At 42.5% G+C, this 18,505-nt stretch overlaps 2 protein-coding genes across 5 annotated transcripts in view; one reads left to right on the top strand and one right to left on the bottom strand.

Annotated features, from left to right (window-relative positions):
* bag6l (BCL2 associated athanogene 6, like) overlaps positions 1-8,584 on the bottom strand; it is an 11,326-nt gene extending 2,742 nt beyond the window's left edge. The window contains exons 1-6 of the mRNA XM_061256064.1: positions 8,509-8,584; positions 7,551-7,707; positions 4,501-4,579; positions 3,090-3,207; positions 2,220-2,461; positions 692-837 (exon numbers count right to left, since the gene is read on the bottom strand). Of these exons, the coding sequence (XP_061112048.1) occupies positions 692-837; positions 2,220-2,461; positions 3,090-3,207; positions 4,501-4,578 (584 nt within the window). The 5' untranslated portion in view covers position 4,579; positions 7,551-7,707; positions 8,509-8,584. The remainder of the gene's footprint in view (positions 1-691; positions 838-2,219; positions 2,462-3,089; positions 3,208-4,500; positions 4,580-7,550; positions 7,708-8,508) is intronic.
* On the top strand, positions 6,462-18,359 carry apom (apolipoprotein M). Of its 4 annotated transcripts, none has more exons than XM_061255552.1 (8): positions 6,462-6,480; positions 7,567-7,679; positions 8,444-8,586; positions 9,623-9,693; positions 10,961-11,083; positions 14,670-14,768; positions 16,109-16,146; positions 18,028-18,359. In XM_061255552.1, the coding sequence occupies exons 2-7, from the start codon at positions 7,569-7,571 to the stop codon at positions 16,141-16,143; spliced, it is 582 nt and encodes a 193-aa protein (XP_061111536.1). In that variant the 5' UTR covers positions 6,462-6,480; positions 7,567-7,568; the 3' UTR covers positions 16,144-16,146; positions 18,028-18,359. The 4 variants fall into 4 exon arrangements, with proteins under 4 accessions (XP_061111536.1, XP_061111533.1, XP_061111535.1 ...); XM_061255549.1 differs by lacking the exon at positions 6,462-6,480 and adding an exon at positions 6,794-6,944 and having other exon boundaries at positions 18,253-18,359; XM_061255551.1 differs by lacking the exon at positions 6,462-6,480 and adding an exon at positions 6,794-6,944 and having other exon boundaries at positions 18,201-18,359.
* Positions 18,360-18,505: the final 146 nt, after the last annotated feature.

Raw genomic sequence — 18,505 nt, 5'->3', positions numbered from 1 at the left:
GGGAGATTTGAGGCAGGTTTGTGGGAGATTTTAAGCAGGTTGAGGGAGATTTGTGTCAGATTTTAAGCAGGTTTGAGGGAGATTTGTGGCAGATTTTAAGAAGGTTCAAAGGAGATTTGGGGCAGATTTTAAGAAGGTTCAAAAGAGATTTGGGGCAGATTAGAGAGAGATTTTAAGCAGGTTGAGGGAGATTTGGGCAGATTAGAGAGAGATTTTAAGCAGGTTGAGGGAGATTTGAGGCAGGTTTGAGGGAGATTTGAGGCAGATTTTAAGCAGGTTTGAGGGAGATTAGAGGGAGATTTTAAGCAGGTTTGAGGGAGAATTGAGGCAGATTAGAGGGAGATTTTAAGCAGGTTTGATGGAGATTTGAGGGAGATTTTAAGCAGGTTTGAGGGAGATTTGAGGCAGATTTTAAGCAGGTTTGAGGGAGATTAGAGGGAGATTTTAAGCAGGTTTGAGGGAGAATTGAGGCAGATTAGAGGGAGATTTTAAGCAGGTTTGAGGGAGATTTGAGGCAGATTTAAGCATGTTTGAGGGAGATTTGAGGCAGATTTTAAGCAGGTTTGAGGGAGAATTGAGGCAGATTAGAGGGAGATTTTAAGCAGGTTTGAGGGAGAATTGAGGCAGATCAGAGGGAGATTTTAAGCAGGTTTGAGGGAGATTTGAGGCAGATTAGAGGGAGATTTTAAGCAGGTTTGAGGGAGATTTTAAGTAGGTTTGAAGGAGATTAGAGGGAGATTTTAAGCAGGTTTGAGGGTCGCTCACTCCTGTGCTGCTGCTGACTCTGGCTGTCCTGCCACCCTCACCCACACCTGCCATCATCTGTTGCACCGACATCTGAGAGAGAGAGAGAGGGGGGGGAGAGAGAAGGAGAGAGATACAGAGAGAGGGAGAGAGAGATACAGAGAGAGAGAGAGAGAGAGAGAAGGGGAGAGAGAGAGGGTGGGAAGAGAAAGGAGAGAGAGAGAAGGAGAGAGAGAGAAAGAGATCCAGAGAAAAGGGGGGAGGAAGAGAGATAAAGAGAGAGAGAGAGGAGAGAGAGAATGAAGGGGAGAGTGAGAAAGAGATACAGAGAGAAGGGGAAAGGAAGAGAGATAAAGAGAGAGGGGGGAGAGAGAGGAGAGAAAGGAGAGAAAGAGAGAAGGGGAGAGGAAGAGGGATAAAGAGAGAAAGAGAGAGAGGGTGGGGAGAGAAAGAGATCGAGCGAGAGAGAGAGAGCCCGTTTACTTCCTGTTTCAGAATCAACAGACAAATAGGGAGGGAAAGCGGAGGTCTCGCTGAATGGCATTTCTGGTATACTGCTAGTGCTATGCTAGCGGAATTCATCATAGGCTGCAACAAGAACGACTTCATATGAGCAAATAAAGCATTAAATTGTTCTACAAACACAAAATTGCAAGGCTCCAGATCAAATTATTGCTATGCAGCTTTTTCGTAGCTTTTAAAAAATGTTCGTAGTTACGAGCATACAGTCAGATTTATGTACTAAATGCTATCCTGAAATGGTCAATCTCACGGTACGTACCAACACATTCGCACCCATGGGGTTTTTCCCCCCAATTGTGCTGTTGCAGGTTGCCATCAATAGGCCACTGATTACACAAACGTATCCTATTTGTAATCAAGTTTATATGACTTAATCATGCCAGTTAAGTCAGATTTTTTAAATGATTTGGGACAATAAATGAATACAGACACAAAGTCGGTGGCATTAGGGTGGTAAATGAATACAGACACACTGTTGGTGGCATTAGGGTGGTAAATGAATACAGACACACTGTTGGTCGCATTAGGGTGGTAAATGAATACAGACACACTGTTGGTGGCGTTAGGGTGGTAAATGAATACAGACACACTGTCAGTGGCATTAGGATGGTCCAATTGTGGAAATTGCATCACTATGAAAGGGAAAGCATTATGGAAGGCTGAGTTTTAGCCTATCTCTGTGATCTAGAAATGCAGAACATTACTTTTTAAGAACTGAAATCCCACCATATTTAGTATATTTAATTTAATCAGACACACACACATACAGACAGACAGACAGACAGAGACACACAAAGAGACACAGACAGAGACAGAGACAGAGACAGAGACAGAGACAGAGACAGACAGACAGACAGACAGACAGACAGACAGACAGACACACACACACACACACACACACACACACACACACACACACACACACACACAAACACACACACACACACACACACCTGTATCTGCTGAGGGTCCATGATGTTGACAGGAAGGTTGAAGGTCCCCAGCATGACGTAGCTGTTGGCGTTTCGGTCATGAGGCCCCCCCTGGGCGGTGCCGGTGGAGGTGGAGGAGTGGGAGGAGGGCCCCACCCCCTCCGCTGCCCCACCCATCCCTGACACGCCCCCAGCCCCACCCCCCGAGTGGGAGGTCTGAGGAGGAGCCCGCTCGACCAGGTGAATAACCTTCCCCTCCACATCTGAGAGAGGAGGAGGGGAGAGAGAGAGAGAGAGGGGGGGGGGGAGAGAGAGAGGGAGAGAGAGAGAGAGGGAGGGAGAGGGAGAGGGAGGGAGAGAGGGGAGGGAGAGGGAGGGAGAGGGAGGGAGAGAGGGGAGAGAGAGGGAGGGAGAGGGAGGGAGAGAGGGGAGAGAGAGAGAGAGGGAGGGAGATAGAGAGAGGGAGAGAGAGGGAGGAGAGAGAGAGAGAGAGAGGAGAGAGGGGAGAGAGAGAGGGAGAGAGAGAGGGAGAGAGTAGGAGAGAGGGGAGATGAAGATGCTTTGTAGCAGTTGTGCAGTAGTTGTGTAGTGGCTGTGTAGCAGAGTTGCAGTAGTTGTGCAGTGGCTGTGTAGCAGTTGTGCAGTAGTTGTGCAGTAGTTGTGTAGCAGTTGTGTAGCAGTTGTGTAGCAGTTGTGTAGTAGTTGTGCAGTAGTTGTGTAGTGGCTGTGTAGCAGTTGTGCAGTAGTTGTGTAGTGGCTGTGTAGCAGTTGTGCAGTAGTTGTGTAGCAGTTGTGCAGTAGTTGTGTAGCAGTTGTGTAGCAGTTGTGCAGTAGTTGTGCAGTGGCTGTGTAGCAGTTGTGCAGTGGTTGTGCAACGGTCACACCACTCACTGTACTCGGCCAGTGTCTTCTCATCCTGCAGCACCCGGCCCTGGTAGATCAGCCTCTGCTTGTCCACAGGGATCTCCACTGAGGAGGCGATGTGCTCCTTAAACTCTCTCACTGTCATCTACAGGAGGAGGGGGGGGGGGGGGGACTCAATCACACAGGCTCCGTGGTGAACCCTGTCCCTCGTCAACAGTAGCGTAGTGGTTAAGGTAAATGACTGGGACCCGCAAGGTCGGTGGTTCTAATCCCGGTGCAGCCACAACAAGATCCGCACAGCCGTTGGGCCCTTGAGCAAGGCCCTTAACCCTGCGTTGCTCCAGGGGAGGACTGTCTCCTGCTTAGTCTAATCAACTGTACATCGCTCTGGATAAGAGCGTCTGCCAAATGCCTATAATGTAATGTAACAGGGACGCAGGGCATCTATCAATCATACCATCTATCTCCAGTCTATTCATTAACCCTTTAAAGGTGTAATGGGTCAATTTGGACCTCTAACGGTCAAGAGAGGAATTGCAGCAACAAACACCATCAAAACACAACACTGTTTATCCCTCCCCCTTCTCTGTGAACACGCTGACGTTGAAACACCATTGGCTGCGGCAATTAGAACCAATTTTCAACCAATGAGATTGAATTAATGAACAGTCATACAATGTTTTGGTACAGAGTGTTGGGCCATCAACTGTATATTTTGAAACCCGAATTTAAGGACTATAAACACAGGCAGAGGGTGAGTCAACATGTCAGTGAGCCTTTTTCAATGATAGGAAGGGATTTACAATGGTCTTGTAACAATGTTTTAACACAAAAATCTTACCTATTGTACCTTTAAGGTGTGTGGTCACACATGTAATTACAATGTCCTCAACAGAGCATTCTAATGCTGGTGCAACAATCACTACTGGTAACTGAAAGCAATGGCGTTCTAGAACGTTTTTGAATCGAATTTTGAAAAAAGAAAAAAAGAAAACATTATAACCCAATCTCCAAGGGGTTAACGAATGTATGTTCTGTGAGCCACCCCCTAATACAAAGATCACATTCATTTTGAGGACGTCTAAATACTTCATTCTAGACCGTGCAGTGGATGTGTTGATCGATTCTACTGATAATGAACAGGCACTGTTTAATTTCATTGGTCTAAATGCAAAACTGAACATGCGCAGTGTTTCATTTGACGTCGGTGGAAAACGCTTTACAGTTTTTCCCAATACACGGCACCAGGACAAAGAGTGAGCAACTGTTTCAGCGAAACGTTACTGTATGTCGGGAATACAGCACTAAAAATGCGAGGCGACTCTACATCTTAAATGTGTGTGTGCTCCAGGAGGGATTGTCCCGTGCTTAGTCTAATCAATCGCTTTGGATAAAACCGTCTGCTAAATGACACACTGTAGTTACAAATTATACGTACCTGTCCCGAAACGGTGTAACTTCTGCTCTGAGAATCCAAGGTCTTTACTGTCACCTCTATATGGCCCGGCTCCGCCATGCTTCAACGCGGAGACGAGCAGAGAGAGAGAGGAAGAGATTGATTATTACCCTCTTCTATGTTCACAATGTCCCCACGGCAAACTCAACACGCTACTTAAGACTGTCAGCTGCATTGTCACCTCGCGAAACCGAAAATGGAACTCTAAATCATATCGATCTCTGGTAGCTGATTGTCATTCATTCATTTGGTTGATACTTCCATAGGAAAACCAATCTTGCAACATATTAGCGCTCTACGTAAACGCCTTGAAAATCAAGCTCAACGTCAAAGCTGGTTTGCGACCAAATAGCCCCACAGCTGTTTGCATCTCACACACTGGCTACGTTCAGAACCAAATGTATAGTTAGCTCGCTAAAGGCAACATCTGATGCATTAAAATACACACAAGCTAGCTAGATATTGTGTCACCGTCGTTGGATCGCAGACATTACCTTTATTCCCGTAACTAGCTAATCCTAATTAGCCGACTGAATTGCAAGCCAGTTAGCTAGCCAGCTAGCCAGCTTCGTCCTCAGATCAATATGTGCGTTCAGCGTAATATGTATTTCCCGATTGTGCAAATCTTATATCAATATTTCATTCGGACCTAACGACTTGATTAAAAAAAAAATTGAGCCCCACGAATAAATATACTGTTATTTCCAGTGTTGTGTTGTTATTCCGATTGTCTTTCCTGAAGGAGCGACATTGTTGTGAAAGGACCCCTCTGAGGTAGCGCGTTGAATTTAAGGAGTGTCTATACACAATGCCTGAATTGAACTTTCTGTCATTTACAATTCCAGTCTGAATTGATCGAAGATCGAAGAAAAACGATCAAACAAGTCAGGGCAAATGCATAAGAAATATATATATATATATATATATATATGCCGCATTTTTGTACTCCGGATCTTTTCCAGTGTCACGGTTTCTCATACGTTTGTGTATGACTTGTTTTTTTCGTTTTTGTTGTCAATAGATGGTTAAAGCTACAGTAGGTACATTTCGGACTCCTACCGGTCAAGAGAGGAATTGCAACAACAGACAACCTCAAACCACAACACTGTTTATGCTTCCGATAGGCCATGAATAGGCCTGTAACGCATAATATAAATGGTTATTATACAGTGCAGTGTTCTCCTGCACTATTTTGGAAAGCTGACAGTGACAGTCGTAGTGTTCTAGTTCTTGACTTTGACTTTGGTGTGCTAGTAGCTACACAACACTATTTATAGTTTTCACTTGCTTGCTCCAACTATATTGTGAGCAAGCAAGTTATTCGGCTACGTAACTAGCTGGCTATATAACTAAGATATGATAGTCTGCCACAAACGATGTAACTGCAACTTACAGTTTGAGAGGAATAAAGGTATACGGATAATTGAACACGTAAAGAGACAAAAGGAACGTGTAACTGCCCTAATTGCACTCCAGACAAGCGATCACTGAAACTGTATACTATTGCTTATCTAGTTAGAAAACAATACCAGTTCGCTATAACAAGTAAATGACCGATTACTTGTTAGCTTCCCGAATGTACAAATATCCACCTGAAGCTTGTGCAATTGCAGTTTGTATTGCCTATATTTATGTAAGTGGATATTTCTAAATTCTTCAAGCTAACTATACCCAATTTGTTTGTTGCTACCAGTAACAAACTGGTATTGTTTTATAACTTGATCTGCAGTCTTCACTTGGATAATATTAAGCAATAGTACAGAGTTTCAGTGATTGCTTGTCTGGAGTGCAATTTGGGCAGCTACGGGAACAATCTGAATCAGCCCCAGGGCGTTTGCTGTGGCAGTTGGAACCAATTTTCAATCAATGACCTTTAATTGTTGTACAGCTGTACAATATTTGGATACAAATGAGAGATACAAATGTAAACCCGAATTTAAGGACTATAAACACAGGTATAGGGTGAGTCAACATGTCAGTGAGCCGTTTCCAATGATAGGAAGGGATTTACAATGGTCTTGTAACAATGTTTTAAATCTTACCTATTGTACCTTTAATACTTCCACATACACTCTCAGAACAGTGAAGCAATGACACATAACAGGGGGCGGTTATCTCGTCAAGACTTGCACCAATATCCATGACAGGGTACCTCTACCCCTGATCCTCACTTATCCAGTTTCCTTGCACAATTCTCCAGCTTTCATTGACTTCCATATATTTTCACCATGACACCACCCCCACCCAACTTCTGCCAATCAATTTGTCCAATTTTCCTACATGAATGGGGGGTGAAACCAGTTTTGCAACTCGACGTGTGCCTGCTGTTAACAGTACAAAGAAAGGAGGGAGTGAATTGAGTGCTAGGGGAACTAGAGGGGGATTGGAGCAAACACAAATATTTGCTTTAGCTCTGAGTGCTTCAGGTGATAAGCGCTTTGCCATAATAATCCTTTGCTAAAACAGAATTTTTTAAATAAAAACTGAAAGAGAGTGTGTGTGTGTATGCACACTGAGTGAGCAATGTATTCGGTAGACTTGTACACCGGCTAGTGCAAATGCAAATAATTAATGCAAATATTTAATCACTGAATCAAGCTGATGCAAATAACATTAAAACAGTGCTATGCAGAAGAGCATTTCTGAACACACAATGTGTCAAAACCTCTAAGTGGATAGGCTACACCAGCAGAAGACCAATAAGCCTAAAACATAAGTCTAGTATATTGCTAATAAAGTGCTCATTGAGTGTATGTGTGTGTGTGTGTGTGTGTGTGTGCATGTGCTTATGTGTGTATGAGAGAGAGTGTGTTTGTGTGTGTGAACCAAGCTACACATGTTGGTGTGTCAGGTCCAGGCCAGCAGGGGCTCTTACAGAAATGATTTGACTGAAGGTTAATTATTGTCCACTAACACATACACACACAGACAGAGGCCAGTGACATTTTAACAGAGGTCTATCTGCCCAAGCAGAGGGAAGAACCCCAGACTCGTACGGCCATTAGCGTGGTGCTCATTAACTGTGTGGTCACCTTGCAAACCCTCCAGATATGTTCGTCGAGCTGTGGTCGCTGATTCTGACTGCATACGGACTATTCTGGAGTCTGTTGCCCTGTTCTCCCCCTGAAGTCCTGTCCGTTCATGACGTCAACACCCAGCAGGTAAGAGATTCTGCTGCTGTGGGACACTCTACAATATGACCAACAGTGTCTGTCAGTACTGTCACCAGAACTTACCGCTACTGATGTTATAATAATAATAATAATATTATTATTATTATTATTATTATTATTATTAATAATAATAATAATAATAATAATAATAATAATAAATCCTCCCAAGGTTTATTTATTTTTTATTTATTTTTACATAAAACTTTTGACAGTTTTATGTAAATTAATGGAATTCATAATAATAATAATAACACAATTGCTCTTATGATACTACTAGTATTACTGGTAGTAGTTGTGCTGGTATATTTCTAATAATAATAATTGTAGTAATAATATGAATAATAACAATAATAAAAGGTTAGTGATAATGCTAAAGTTATAATATCTATGAATTGTTAATGTTACATTTTATTTAGCGGATGTTTTTAAAATGACAGAGGCGTACAAAAAGAGAAAAGCAAGGTCACGAGAACAAACTAAAGAACAGGTCGGATAAGGCACAATTCACAAAGAATCAGTTGTACAGCCATGAACATTAAGTCTAGTAAACAGTAGGCCAAGTCCATATAAATTGCACAAATAATGTAAAGTTATTAGTATCACTGCCACATCCTTCAGACACCACGGCTAGTACTGCAATTGCTACTGATTTTAACTAATTGACTATTAATACTACTTTAATGAATTGAAATATGACATTGAATTACGTGCCTTTATAACTCTTTTCCTCCTCTATCCCGTCTCCCTGGTAGTATGTCGGTACGTGGTATTTCATCACGGCAGCCGGGTCTCGAGTGTCTGACATAAGCCAGTTTACCTCAATGGACAGTACCGTCTTCAACCTCCAGGAGACGAGAGAGAACGGCACGCTCCTCTTGACTGGGGCCATTCGCATGTGAGTGTGGGCGGAGAGGAGTGGGATGGGGTTTATGAACCCCTCTCTGATGTCAACACTATCTGTTTGTTTACATGTGTTCCACCCCCCACCCCCCACAGCTGTGCTGTCTCCCCCCTTCCTGACTGAGGGGGAAACAGGCCGCAAGTTTGTCATTGTTATCAGTTCGAAGTTCTCAGTTAGGCCTGCAGTCAATGGATTCAGTTGAGTGGAAGACCTTGAACACTTTGACTAGTAGCCTTTTTGTAATTTATTTTCTTCAAAATTCTACATCAATCAGTGTTCTACAACTCCATTGCTTTTAAATACCAGTCGTAATTGTTGGATCATCATCAAAATGTACAGTTAATTCATTTGTTATTTAGCTGACACATTTATCCAAGGCAACTTACATTTGATTAGACTTAATTAGACCCCCCTGGAACAATGTGGGGTTAAGGTGTACGGATCTTATTGTGGCTACACCGGGGCGTGAACCACAAACCTTCTGGGTCTCAGTCATATTACATGAATTACATTAATGGCATTTGGCAGACGCACTTATCCAGAGCGACGTACAGTTTATTAGACTAAGCAGGAGACAATCCTCCCCTGGAGCAATGCAGGGTTAAGAGCCTTGCTCAAGGGCCCAACGGCTGTGCAGATGTTACTGTGGCTACACCGGGATTAGAACCACCGACCTTGCGTGTCCCAGTCCTTTACCTTAACGACTACGCTACATATATTATATAATATACATATACATATACATATATATATATACATATATATATATATGAGGGAAAATATGACCATAGAGGGAGAAACCTAGTGCATATAATATTTGGTTGTGACAAAGAATAGTTTCATATGCTGCCATTATAAAGTTATAAACCATCCAGTTACATAGTGTCATCCAGGAGCTGTGTGGGTGTGTAAGGACATAACCCCCCACGGCTGGGCGTGGTGCGGGTAACACCAGCCTGCAGCAATGCATCCAGAGTTACCCACGTGTGTGCGATTGTGTCTCATGGTGTCTGATTGTGTCCGATTGCAGTGGAGACAGCTGCCTCTCCAGGATGTGGATCTATCACCTAGATGCCAATAAGGACTACCTGGATTTGGAAGGTGCGCCTTGATCAACACGCAATTAAAAAAAAAGTCGGGTAACCCGTTATTTTACAGCCAGTCAATTACCTCGAATTTGCCAGGTAAATACAGCTACTTCTGTAATTGTTAGGTAACGATTTGGATTTCAGCAGTATGTACAATGAAACAAACTTAACTACTATATGAAAATACATTTTACAACCATTTAATAGTCCTGCACTTACCCAATATGTACAAGTAAATGCAAGGTCATTATTGGGCTGTAAAATAAAGGTTTACCAAATGTTTTGGCCCGGTTCCAGTATCACAATGCAGGATTATTGAGTTAACTGGATGACTGCATTGAGAAAAAACCAAAAAGCTATTTTCTCTGAGTTCAGCATTTACTCAGCACAGTTATCCTGCCAACTCAGTATTCCTGATATCTATCTACCGCCAGCTTGTATGGCTGAGGAGAACAAGCAGAGGTCCCGGCACCAGCCCAGCGACGCTGTGCTGTGAGCTTAGATAGATAGAAACAGATAGAAGGCCCTTTTTGGTCTCACCAGACTGCCATAGGTCAGGTTAGTGAGCTGTCAAAGATCACCTACTTAAAGATATAATAGGCCATTTTAGACTTCTAACGGTCAAGAGAGGAATTGCAGCAACAAACACGCTCAAACCACAACATGGTTTATCCCATCTCTTCTCTGCGAACGTGCTGATGCTGAAACACCATTGGCTGTGAAAATTAGGACGAATTTTCAACCAATGAGCATGAATTATTGTACAGCTATACAATGTTTTGGTGCAGAGTGCCGGCCCATCAACTGCATATTTTGAAACCTGAATTTAAGGACTATAAACACAGGCAGAGGATGAGTCAACATGTCAGTGAGCCTTTTTCAATAATAAGAAGGGATTTACAATGGTCTGATAATGTTTTAAATGTTACCTATTGCACCTTCATCACCTGTTTATCAGAGTGCACGTGTGTGACTGTGTGCATGTCTGTGTGAGTGTGTGCACATGTGAGGAGTTAGAGATTCGCCTGGTGGACTCCGAGGTGGAACTTCAACCCCCGGCCTCTCCCTCGCCCAGATATTCCATCAGGCAGTTGAGTCAGCAGTCAGCGAAACGCAAAATCGCCCCGAGCCAAGGGGAACAAAGTTAATTTGAATTTGAGGTTTTTCTCGTCACCAGAGTGAGCGTTACCTGCTACCTGTGACAGGTTTCCCACACCTCACTAGCAGAGCTTCAGCTGCTGCAGACACCCTGGGCTGATGTGCACTCGCTGTGTGCGCAGGTCACCCCGACAGACGAACCTCACTGTGGAGCGGAAAGTGGCTAAACTGCCCCACCTGCGTGCTCCTGTTGGAGAAAGACCTGGGGCACATCAACGACAATATGAGCCGAGTCATGCTGTATGGTGAGTGCAGAGACGTGCACCAAATCATACAACATTCAGAGACGTGCACCAAATCATGCACATCATTCAAACGTACACCAAATCCTATACAGCATTCAGAGACGTACACCAAATCATGCACATCATTCAAACGTACACCAAATCATGCACATCATTCAAACGTACACCAAATCATGCACATCATTCAAACGTACACCAAATCATGCACATCATTCAAACGTACACCAAATCATGCACATCATTCAAACGTACACCAAATCATACACATCATTCAGATGTACACCAAATCATGCACATCATTCAAACGTACACCAAATCATGCACATCATTCAAACGTACACCAAATCATACACATCATTCAGATGTACACCAAATCATGCACATCATTCAAACGTACACCAAATCATACACAACATTCAAACGTACACCAAATCATACACATCATTCAGATGTACACCAAATCATGCACATCATTCAAACGTACACCAAATCATACACATCATTCAGATGTACACCAAATCATGCACATCATTCAAACGTACACCAAATCATGCACATCATTCAAACGTACACCAAATCATACACATCATTCAGATGTACACCAAATCATGCACATCATTCAAACGTACACCAAATCATACACAACATTCAAACGTACACCAAATCATACACATCATTCAGATGTACACCAAATCATGCACATCATTCAAACGTACACCAAATCATACACAACATTCAAACGTACACCAAATCATACACATCATTCAGATGTACACCAAATCATGCACATCATTCAAACGTACACCAAATCATACACAACATTCAAACGTACACCAAATCATGCACATCATTCAAACGTACACCAAATCATACACAACATTCAGATGTACACCAAATCATGCACATCATTCAAACGTACACCAAATCATACACAACATTCAGATGTACACCAAATCATGCACATCATTCAAACGTACACCAAATCATACACAACATTCAGATGTACACCAAATCATGCACATCATTCAAACGTACACCAAATCATACACAACATTCAGATGTACACCAAATCATGCACATCATTCAAACGTACACCAAATCATACACAACATTCAGATGTACACCAAATCATGCACATCATTCAAACGTACACCAAATCATACACAACATTCAGATGTACACCAAATCATGCACATCATTCAAACGTACACCAAATCATACACAACATTCAGATGTACACCGAATCATACACAACATTCAGATGTACACCAAATCATGCACATCATTCAAACGTACACCAAATCATACACAACATTCAGATGTACACCAAATCATGCACATCATTCAAACGTACACCAAATCATACACAACATTCAGATGCACACCAAATCATACACAACATTCAGATGTACACCGAATCATACACATCATTCAGACGTACACCAAATCATACACATCATTCAAACGTACACCAAATCATACACAACATTCAGATGTACACCAAATCATACACAACATTCAGATGTACACCAAATCATGCACATCATTCAAACGTACACCAAATCATACACAACATTCAGATGTACACCAAATCATGCACATCATTCAAACGTACACCAAATCATACACAACATTCAGATGTACACCAAATCATGCACATCATTCAAACGTACACCAAATCATACACAACATTCAGATGTACACCAAATCATACACAACATTCAGATGTACACCGAATCATACACATCATTCAGACGTACACCAAATCATACACATCATTCAAACGTACACCAAATCATACACAACATTCAGATGTACACCAAATCATGCACATCATTCAAACGTACACCAAATCATACACAACATTCAGATGTACACCAAATCATGCACATCATTCAAACGTACACCAAATCATACACAACATTCAGATGTACACCAAATCATGCACATCATTCAAACGTACACCAAATCATACACAACATTCAGATGTACACCAAATCATGCACATCATTCAAACGTACACCAAATCATACACAACATTCAGATGTACACCAAATCATACACAACATTCAGATGTACACCGAATCATACACATCATTCAGACGTACACCAAATCATACACAACATTCAGATGTACACCGAATCATACACATCATTCAGACGTACACCAAATCATACACAACATTCAGATGTACACCGAATCATACACAACATTCAGATGTACACCGAATCATACACAACATTCAGATGTACACTGAATCATACACAACATTCAGATGTACACCGAATCATACACATCATTCAGACGTACACCAAATCATACACATCATTCAGACGTACACCAAATCATACACATCATTCAAACGTACACCAAATCATACACATCATTCAGACATACACCAAATCATGCACATCATTCAAACGTACACCAAATCATACACAACATTCAGATGTACACCAAATCATACACAACATTCAGATGTACACCGAATCATACACAACATTCAGATGTACACCGAATCATACACAACATTCAGATGTACACCGAATCATACACAACATTCAGATGTACACCGAATCATACACAACATTCAGATGTACACCGAATCATACACAACATTCAGATGTACACCGAATCACACACATCATTCAGATGTACACCAAATCATACACAACATTCAGACGTACACCAAATCATACACAACATTCAGATGTACACCGAATCATACACAACATTCAGATGTACACCGAATCATACACAACATTCAGATGTACACCAAATCATACACATCATTCAGACGTACACCAAATCATACACAACATTCAGATGTACACCAAATCATACACAACATTCAGATGTACACCGAATCATACAACATTCAGATGTACACCAAATCATACACAACATTCAGATGTACACAGAATCATACACATCATTCAGACGTACACCAAATCATACACATCATTCAGACGTACACCAAATCATACACATCATTCAGACATACACCAAATCATACACAACATTCTGATGTACACCGAATCATACACAACATTCAGATGTACACCGAATCATACACATCATTCAGATGTACACCAAATCATACACAACATTCAGATGTACACCAAATCATACACAACATTCAGATGTACACCGAATCATAAAACATTCAGATGTACACTGAATCATACACATCATTCAGACATACACCAAATCATACACATCATTCAGACGTACACCAAATCATACACAACATTCAGACGTACACCAAATCATACACAACATTCAGATGTACACCGAATCATACACAACATTCAGATGTACACCGAATCATACACATCATTCAGATGTACACCAAATCATACACAACATTCAGATGTACACTGAATCATACACAACATTCAGATGTACACCGAATCATACACATCATTCAGATGTACACCAAATCATACACAACATTCAGATGTACACTGAATCATACACAACATTCAGATGTACACCGAATCATACACAACATTCAGATGTACACCGAATCATACAGACACCACTCTCTCTTCTCCCTCTCTTATTCCTTCTCCTCTCTCCCAGCTCGCAATGGGTCTCTCAGTGCCAGTGTGGTGAACGACTTCCGATCTAAAATGTCCTGCCTGGGTGTGACTGAATTTTACTCCCTACCCCAGGAGAGAGGTCAGTAACCACGGCAACAATAACAAGGCAAAATCTGTGGCACCTGGAGCCAAGCGACTCTGGGCTGGATCTGCGCCAATTCCGGTCCAGCAGTGCTTATGTTTGGGCCAGAATCGGGGCAGATCTGAGTTGCTTTGTACGTGGGGTAGGGTGGGAGAAATGAGAGCGGAGCGGACTGGTTTTTCGGGGAGTACGCATGTGCGTCCTGTCCATGCACGTTCACGCCGTTTCTGTCTTTTTTGTGGTGCAGCGGTGCATCCTGGGTAGGATTCTCATGGGTTATCTAGTCCCGGAATCACGCAGGATGTTGCAGCGGTATGGGACAAAAGCCAGAAATAATTTGCGATCTGAGCCATTCCCAACCGGAGGGGGATTTATATGGAATTCATAAGAAGCGCAGGCAGCCATTTTGGCTCAGGGAGAATCCAGGGGGGATTACCCAGACATCTGTGCTTCACCAAGCTCACAGCTCTGAAATAACCACAGGGTCTGTGGAAGCTCGATAAACCCCATGGCCCTGTCTCTGGTGTGGGGCTTAGGCCCAGATCACCACAGGGATATAATCATTTGTTATTTTATGTTATGTTGCTTTTATCCAAAGCAACTTACTAATTGATTAGACTAAGCAGGGGACAAACCCCCCTGGAGCAATATGGGGTTAAGGGCTGTACTGAAGTGTTCAGCAGCTGTGTGGATCTACACTGGGGCTTGAACCACCAGCCATCTGGGTCCCAGTCATGTACCTGAGCCACAAGGGATGGCAAACGCAATGAGAATGAGCACCAAGTAGGATGGACAGTTGAGAAATGAAGTCACTATTTGCATAACAACAAACTCTGGACACGTTTGAATCTCTGACTACGGTAGAAATGAGTCCCCAATGATTTCTTCTGAATTTCATTCTGAAAACCATTTAATTGGTTGATGACACCTCACTCTGAAGTGGCCTTGAAACTGTATTCAAACAGTATTCTAACCAATCTAGGAGTCCTATGGTATAGTTTATAAATTGCGCTTTGCTAAGAAAACATAACGGAAACAAACAGCCTCTTAACTATAAGAAGTCAGGTCTCCTTAGAGACCAGGTTTCACCAGAAACGCTTCAGGTACAAAAGACCAGCTTAATAAATAGACAACATATGTCACCTCAGTAAGTTACAGAGGGTTGCCTCAGCTCAGGAAATTAACTTATGTTATTAAGAACTGTGATCATTAATGAATTAATGAATTGATCAATGAATTCATACATACAGTACATGCAGGCAGTGCACATTAACATGTAGAAAGTTTGTGATATTTCATAAGTGTGGCGTTTAGCTGCTTCTCTCCGTTTCCAACAGAATATTGCCAACACAACGGAACAGCATCAGCCTAACAGGTGAGATAACCCCACCCATCATACATAACGCCATCATAACCATAACCCCACCCATCATACATAACGTTATCATAACCATAACCCCACCCATCATACATAACGTTATCATAACCATAACCCCACCCATCATACATAACGTTATCATAACCATAACCCCACCCATCATACATAACGTTATCATAACCATAACCCCACCCATCATACATAACGCTATCATAACCATAACCCCACCCATCATACATAACACTATCATAACCATAACCCCACCCATCATACATAACGCCATCATAACCATAACCCCACCCATCATACATAACGTTATCATAACCATAACCCCACCCATCATACATAACGCTATCATAACCATAACCCCACCCATCATACATAACACTATCATAACCATAACCCCACCCATCATACATAACGTTATCATAACCATAACCCCACCCATCATACATAACGCTATCATAACCATAACCCCACCCATCATACATAACGTTATCATAACCATAACCCCACCCATCATACATAACGCTATCATAACCATAACCCCACCCATCATACATAACGTTATCATAACCATAACCCCACCCATCATACATAACGCTATCATAACCATAACCCCACCCATCATACATAACGCTATCATAACCATAACCCCACCCATCATACATAACGTTATCATAACCATAACCCCACCCATAACCCCACCCATCATGCATAACGCTATCATAACCATAACCCCACCCATCATACATAACGTTATCATAACCATAACCCCACCCATCATACATAACGCTATCATAACCATAACCCCACCCATCATACATAACGCTATCATAACCATAACCCCACCCATCATACATAACGTTATCATAACCATAACCCCACCCATCATACATAACGCTATCATAACCATAACCCCACCCATCATACATAACGTTATCATAACCATAACCCCACCCATAACCCCACCCATCATACATAACGTTATCATAACCATAACCCCACCCATCATACATAACGCTATCATAACCATAACCCCACCCATCATACATAACGCTATCATAACCATAACCCCACCCATAACCCCACCCATCATACATAACGTTATCATAACCATAACCCCACCCATCATACATAACGTTATCATAACCATAACCCCACCCATCATACATAACGTTATCATAACCATAACCATAACCCCACCCATCATACGTAACGCTATCATAACCATAACCCCACCCATCATTCATAACGCTATCATAACCATAACCCCACCCATCATACATAACGCCATCATAACCATAACCCCACCCATCATACATAACGCTATCATAACCATAACCCCACCCATCATACATAACGCTATCATAACCATAACCCCACCCATCATACATAACGCTATCATAACCATAACCCCACCCATCATACATAACGCTATCATAACCATAACCCCACCCATCATACATAACGCTATCATAACCATAACCCCACCCATCATACATAACGCTATCATAACCATAACCCCACCCATCATACATAACGCTATCATAACCTTAACCCCACCCATCATACATAACGCTATCATAACCATAACCCCACCCATCATACATAACGCTATCATAACCTTAACCCCACCCATCATACATAACGCTATCATAACCTTAACCCCACCCATCATACATAACGTTATCATAACCATAACCCCACCCATCATACATAACGTTATCATAACCATAACCCCACCCATCATACATAACGCTATCATAACCTTAACCCCACCCATCAGCGTCACCCCCGCACTGCCATACCTGGCTCCCCATTCTGTCCAAACTCACCGTCCAGCTTATTCTCTATTCCCTCCCCCTCTCCCTCCAGCTTATTCTCCATTCTCTCTCCCCCTCTCCCTCCAGTTTATTCTCTATTCTCTCTCCCCCTCTCCCTCCAGCTTATTCTCTACACCTCTATTCTCTGTTCCCTCTCTGCCTCCACTTACATTTCAGTTGGGTTCAGAGATCCAGAAATGGACACAGCTGGCTGTCTTTCCCCAGACCATGGACACCTGGTCCGGAAATCTCACGTTCCCGTTTCGGGGTTTTGCAGGCTGGTGGACACAGAGTGGCAGGACAGAGAGGCAGAAGCCAGGTCCCAACCCGAGTGAGAGAGGGCCGTACGAAAACAACCCCCAAATAAACAGCCCATTAAAAGCAGCTGGCAGATTTGGTTTCTCTGTGACTCTGTGGGTCCTCACACTCACACTCACACACTGACACACACACACTCTGTGTCTGGGTCAGGCGGGAACACAGTGTGTGCTTTGAGCTCTGAGCAGCATCTCACCGCACACAGCAGGACC

Source organism: Conger conger, chromosome 9, assembly GCF_963514075.1.
Source record: "Conger conger chromosome 9, fConCon1.1, whole genome shotgun sequence".
Classification (NCBI taxonomy): domain Eukaryota; kingdom Metazoa; phylum Chordata; class Actinopteri; order Anguilliformes; family Congridae; genus Conger; species Conger conger.
This window is presented reverse-complemented; position numbering and strand designations above follow the sequence as displayed.